Here is a 6741-nt window from a genome sequence, read left to right on the forward strand (position 1 = left end):
ACAAACAAAATCTTTGAACGTAGAAAAATCTTGGTGATGTCCACAACGTGTGATTCTATCATGGAAAAACCCATATTAAAGAATCTCCAAGTGAAGAGAAAATCTGTAATTTTGAAAAATGAAATCTGATTGAAAACATCGCAATGCCTTGATCAATTCCACAAGAAAATCTCAGCAGATCCTTGTTTACCGTCACTGATTTTGACAACAAATAGAGTCCTAAAATGGAGAGAAGAGAGAAGGAAGACAAAGCAAGTTGAATGATGTCATTTGGGTTGGGCATGCACCAGTAGGTTTCAAACTTTTTTGGTTCAGTCCAGCAATCTAAATTTAGTCGTATACGTCAGCACTTAAATAAATTAAAATTGGATATGATATTAAAATGTTGCCATGGAAATTTCCTAATCAAACTCGGCTCAATATAAAAAAAGTATTAAACATTAAATAACTATACATAAATCTTAAATGTAGGATTGATTCAATTCGTATCATGGTTTGGTAACAAGAAAGCCAAATTTCAAACGAACAAAGTCGATTTTCAAAATTTTCAAACTTAATTCAACTTCACGAGTTTTGAAATTTGATCAATCATATCAGTTTTTAATTGGTTTGGATGGGCGTTTTGGTTTTTCGTGTTTAGTTACATCCATAATGCGCCACAAGTCACGATTCATTTGTTTAGATGGTATTTTAATGAATGGGAATGGAATCCCAACGGTCGTCATTGCGTATCTCTGAAAAAACATACATGCTAGGCCCGACTTCGTTTTCAAGCCAAATACCAAAGATCTTCTCTGCCAACCAAGATTTCATGCTAGTTTTCATTCAAATTCCTTCTCTATAAATACCACCTTTTCTGCTTCTCCCTCCACCAACTTCTTCTTAACGCCTTTCTAACATGGCTAAGAGTTGTCCAATCTCAAGCTCTTTCATTATCATCAGTGTTTTAATCCATTTTACATTAAGCATAGGGTTAAGACGATGGCCTGATGTGCTCCCATATGAACTCCAGTCCCTCGATATTGCGTCTCGACTCAGGGTGGATCCCGATGCCACTAGAATGGCCTCCAGGGATTTTGGTAGACTTGTTCATCCACCAAATCCAGCTGCAGTTCTTTATCCTTCTTCCATAGAAGATATTGCATCTCTAGTCAAGTTCTCTTATAATCGTTCCTCTCCTTTTAGTATAGCCGCCAGGGGCCAAGGCCATTCCCTCCGCGGACAAGCCATGGCTTCTCATGGGGTTGTGGTGGAGATGAGATCGTTAAATAACTGCAGCTGTGGAAGTGGAATCAGGGTTACTAAGAATCCGATATGGGGTTCCTATGCTGATGTCGGGGGTGAGCAGCAATGGATTGATGTACTGCAAGCTACGCTCAAACATGGACTTGCACCAGTGTCGTGGACTGACTATTTGTACCTAACAATTGGTGGTACACTCTCTAATGCCGGAATTAGCGGCCAGACATTCCGCCATGGTCCTCAGATCAGCAACGTCTATGAAATGGATGTTCTTACTGGTATAATATTTACCCTTATCCTCCTTCTCATTCTCATTGTATGGATAGAAGATGTGCCTTAGGTACCATATGCCTTTAAGAATTATCACAAATTTTAATCAAATGGTTGCATGCAATTAGTTTCAAATGTGGGACAAAAATTTCCATTCAAGAGATCTCCTATTAATTACCTGCATGCATCAGATGTTTAGAGTTTGCTTCATTTTCCTGATGAAGTGAGCATTTTGTTTGATTCAGGTAAAGGGGAACTTGTGACTTGTTCCAAAGACACAAACTCCGAGCTGTTTTTTGCGGTTTTAGGAGGTCTCGGGCAGTTTGGGATTATAATAAGAGCAAGGATCGCTCTAAAACCGGCACCAAAAAGAGTAAGGGTGAAGCAAATGAACCCAGTAGATGATATGTGACTAATATATATATATAACTGAAACAAGGCAAGAGCAGTACTTTGGAAAACCCTTTTACTCGTGTTCCTCACTTAATTAGTATGGCCAATTTGATTGCAGGTAAAATGGATACAGATGCTTTACGATGACTTCTCCACATTTTCTAGAGACCAAGAACATTTGATTTCAATCAATGGACTGGACTATTTGGAAGGTTCACTCTTGATGCAAAATAGTTCTCCTAATAACTGGAGATCCTCTTTCTCACCCTCTGAATACCCGAGAATATCTTCACTAATATCCAAGAATGGCATCATCTACTGCCTTGAAGTGGTCAAGTATTACGATGAACTCACAAGCCATACAGTTGATGAGGTACATATATAGCTAATGAATTTCTGTTATTCCTATTACCTATACATGTATATATCTGCTAGGTTAAGCATATATATACTGGGCCAATACTTGACTTGAGAATGATTGTCTTTATAGGAACTCCAGGAGCTGCTTAAAGGCTTGAATTTCCTTCCTGGTTTTGTTTTCACAAAAGATGTCTCCTTAGTAGATTTTCTAAACCGAGTTCATAGCGAAGAGCTAAATCTTCGAGCAAAAGGACTGTGGGATGTTCCTCATCCATGGCTGAATCTCTTTGTTCCGGGATCCCGTATCTCAGACTTCAACTCAGGTGTCTTCAGGGACATTCTCCCCAAAATAAACCAGACCACTGGAACATTCCTCATCTACCCAGTGATCCGAAACAAGTAAAATTCTGAACCACTAAGTTATCTTGTTTAATGTCAAAATAGATCATTGATTATAACTTTTCTCTCAAATCTGAATAAATATATCTTGTTTAATGTGATTGAAATTTTTATATACATTGCAGGTGGGATGATAGGACGTCTGCAGTTATACCAGATGAAGATATATTCTACACTGTAGGATTGTTGCATTCAAGTGGGGCTGATGACTGGGAACCCTTGGAGAATCAAAACAAAGAAATACTGAAGTTTTGTGATAAAGCTGGTATCAAGATTAAGCGGTACCTTTCCCGCTACACAACCAAGAAAGATTGGATGAATCATTTCGGCCCAAAATGGAGGACTTTTGAAGACAGGAAAGCTCAGTTTGATCCAAAAATGATATTATCACCTGGACAGCAAATTTTCAATTCCGTTTAAGTTTTAGAACTGGACATTTGGGTTGAGGTTTTGAATAAGAAGAACAGAAGAAAATACAAATAAATATTTCCATTCATGGAAAACCCAGTATTAGTTAATTAGCTAGCACGCATATTTGTTTTTGTACTTCATGTTACAGGGTTGGAAGATCAAAAATGTACTTTTAAGGGATTCCTGTATATTTCAAGCATTAATTGTTGTGTTAATTTTCTATACATTAAAAAGTGAATTTTCATTAGCTCAACTCTTATATATTATATGAGGGCTTATGATGAATTCAGTCAGTTGTCTTTTGAACCACTTCTTTTCTCTTTTGTATTGGCATAATTCTTTTTGTTTTAAGTGGTGCACAGAGGTTGGCGCATCGCTTTGACTTTTGACCATCAAATTTCTTGCTAGTTTGTTGAAAACGGCTTGAAGTGGCTTATTGGGTGCAGTCTGATGAGGTGTATGCCGTACGTAATTGGCAAAATTTGATGCTGGCCGGCCAGGTGGCCTTAATGGCTGGATTTTGTGCATGAGACCGTCATGCATATGACTTTGATGGTTAGCTTGTACATGTAGCCGGCAGAGGAGTTTGGTGTAGAGATAAGTTATTTACCAAACGTCCTCTAAATGTTATACATTTTTACCGTATGATGGGATTAACATGAGACGACACTAACCAATTACCATTTACAAACCAACTATGCTTTTGAAACACCTTATAATATAGAAAATATGTAACAAGTAGTCTCACAAGAGGGGTTAGGGGCTAAGCAAAGGAGTGGAGCCAGTTGCGCCCCCTTGAAAAATGTTAAGGTTGGGCTATTGGGTCAAAGTCCACATTCTTTATAATTGACAAAATTTATATATGCCTTAAAAGTTGCCACCCGAACTAAACTTCCGGCTCAGCCATTGGCCAAGCATATAATAACTTGAGTGGTAGGCAGAAAATTAAACCTAACAATGACCATTTTATAAATGGTACCATTCATGGTGCCAAGGCATGTCAAATATGAGACCGCTAATTTATAAGTTGGAATAAAATATGAATGAATGGTATGCATGCCATCTGAGGCAGCCCCTACCCGGCTACCCCAATATATAGCTTGTAGATCTTTAGGTCAGATTATATTTTTGAATTGGCATTTAGTTAGTTGTTGATTTGTAATCCCAAATCTTTCATTGTCACCCTGAAAATAGCTGTTTGATCGTGGACTACAAATATTTGGTTAGGTCTGATGGTCTTCTGTATTGATGTATTGAAGGACTTATTTGGAGTGGGGTCCAATGGGAATAATATTAGTTTATTGAATTTCATGTTGACCATGCTCTTGTGGATTTATTTTAACCAAAATGAAAATAATAATAATAATAATAATAATAGAAAAGCATCCATCTTCTTTCTTCCTTAACTTAAAAAACATTTTTTGAAGTCAAGTATTAGAAAACATGGCGAAACGGCCATAAGCTTCAAAAACATTAGAAAACTTTGAGATTTGAGAAGATTATTTTAGTAAATTTTTAATCTTAGATTCCACGCTACATATTTGCATGTAGCCTTGGATGGATACAAACAAATCTTTGAAGGAAGAAAAATCTGGGTGATGTCTCCCTCCTCCCATCACACGTCCACAAAGGTGCGTGAATCTATCATGGAAAACCCATATTACAAAGTATTCAAATGAAGAGAAAATCGTAAATTTGAAAAATGAAATGTGATTGAAAACATCATAATGCCCTCAATTCCAAGAGAAAATCTCAGCTGATGGGTTGCATATGCACCACTATATATGATTGGATGATCTAGATGGGTGTGGTTTCTACTTCAGCTGAACCACAAAATTAATGAAGAGTCTTTCTATTTTATCAAGATCATCCGCAAAGTGAAAATTAATTAAAATAATGGTTTTTTATCTCCACAATTATTTTGGAGACTTTCCACATAAAAATCCTTGTGCCTCATTACATATCTTTTATTATCTTGATTGCATTGTCTATTATTAAATGAATTGATAATCCCTAACTTCTCACAAGGAAAAAGTTAGTTCTAATATACAAATAATTTTTAAAATTTTTAATTACACCCATTCACTCCTCATCTAGGTGTCACCCTACTAGACCTCTAGGTTTTTTCAATTAGTATCAGAGTGAGATAAAAAATCAATTTTTTAATCCTATTGATTAAAAATCAAATTTTTATTGATCATATAGATAAAAATTGAATTTTTATTGATCTTTTAAGTCCAATGTGGAACAATAAAAAACTAGGGCTCCTCTAAATAGTCCACCTTACTTTGATGGGAGTAACTATCCCTACAACAAAGCCCGAATGAAGTTTTTTCTTAAAATGCACGGTGAACAGGTATGGAATTTAGTGGAATATGGTTGGGGACCCCCATTGGTGTCCATGGAAGATTAGCTAGAGAATTAAAACTAAAATAAGATTGGGACTAAGCCGACAATGAAAGGAGTGAAGCCAATACTAAGGCTTTATTTAGTATCTTTAATGAAGTTTGTCCAAATGAGTTTCTTAGGATAGCAAACTATACTTGTGCTAAGGAAGCATAGGATATTCTTCAAGTCACTCATAAAGTTACATTTGTTGTTAAAGTTTCTAAATTGCATCTATTTAGTACTAAGTTTAAGAATTTCATGAAAATCAAAACTTTTCTTCTTTTTATTCTGAACTGAGTGATATAACTGAGTGATATAGTTAATTCTTCTTTTAACCTTAGAGAACCTATTCTAGATTCAAAGGTTGTAAGAAAAAATTTAAGATCTCTGGATTCCAGAGAGATTTAGACATAAGGTTACTGTCATACAGGGGAGCAAGGACATTGATTAGATGAGAGTTAATGAACTTGTTGGCTCCATATAAACATATAAGATAACCCTACCTAATTCTCAAAAGCCTAAAGATTCTACCTTTAAGGCTTTTGAGAATGAGGAAAAAGATATTGAAATGTCATATAACATAAATAAGGATGAATTTGCTCATATGACTAAAAGAATTAAAAAGGTCATGAAATTCAATAAAATGTTTTACAAAAATCAAGAATCTAAAAAAGGAAAGAGAATTGAACAATCATCCAAAGAAAAAAATAAAGGTTCATCTAAAGGTAAGAAAATTTAATGCTTTAACTGTGGTGGTTTAAGACACTATACTACTGATTTTCCTAGCCTCAAGGATATCAAAAAGTCTATGCAGGCTACATGGAGTGACACTAATTCTGGAAAAAAAAAAAAGTGGTTCCACAACTTTTAAGATGCAAGGTACAATCCAAATGTTTTTTTAGCTTTTGATGCATCTATGGAATCTCTGAATGATAATGAATGTGATAGTGATTGTGATAGTGATGATGAATTCACTTCTGATCAAAAGGTTGTTTTTATGAATAATCTTATTGTTGTGAATGAAAAACTGATTAAGAATTATTTAAGAGACCATGATATATACTTGAAGCTCACAAAACCAAGATTGATGTGCTAAAAGAAAAGATGACTAGTCTTCTTGAAAAAAATTAGATTTCTTGAGTCTAAACATCATTCTCTTCTTGAGAAGAATAATGTTCTCACTCAAAAGATGAAAAGTAATAAGCCCTCTTCTTTTGTGAATGAGATCTTTCGTCGTAAAACTGAAATGCTAAATGAAATACTTGAGAAACATAAAAC

The 6741-nt window shown here is 35.3% G+C and overlaps 1 protein-coding gene across 1 annotated transcript; it reads left to right on the top strand.

Moving 5' to 3' along the window:
- The first annotated feature begins 832 nt into the window (after nucleotides 1–832).
- Nucleotides 833–3290, top strand: LOC100854562 (cytokinin dehydrogenase 3). The gene is made up of 5 exons (XM_059737751.1): nucleotides 833–1520; nucleotides 1758–1885; nucleotides 2024–2278; nucleotides 2396–2664; nucleotides 2790–3290. The coding sequence occupies exons 1-5, from the start codon at nucleotides 899–901 to the stop codon at nucleotides 3082–3084; spliced, it is 1569 nt and encodes a 522-aa protein (XP_059593734.1). The 5' UTR covers nucleotides 833–898; the 3' UTR covers nucleotides 3085–3290.
- Nucleotides 3291–6741: the final 3451 nt, after the last annotated feature.

The sequence above is a fragment of the Vitis vinifera genome, chromosome 7, assembly GCF_030704535.1.
Source record: "Vitis vinifera cultivar Pinot Noir 40024 chromosome 7, ASM3070453v1".
In the NCBI taxonomy this organism is placed as follows: domain Eukaryota; kingdom Viridiplantae; phylum Streptophyta; class Magnoliopsida; order Vitales; family Vitaceae; genus Vitis; species Vitis vinifera.

Coding starts and splice junctions, on each gene's coding strand:
- LOC100854562 (XM_059737751.1), top strand. CDS start 899: ATGGCTAAGAGTTGTCCAATCTCAAGCTCTTTCATTATCATCAGTGTT. Junction 2,279..2,395: donor CAAGCCATACAGTTGATGAG/GTACATATATAG, acceptor TTGTCTTTATAG/GAACTCCAGGAGCTGCTTAA. Junction 2,665..2,789: donor TACCCAGTGATCCGAAACAA/GTAAAATTCTGA, acceptor TATACATTGCAG/GTGGGATGATAGGACGTCTG.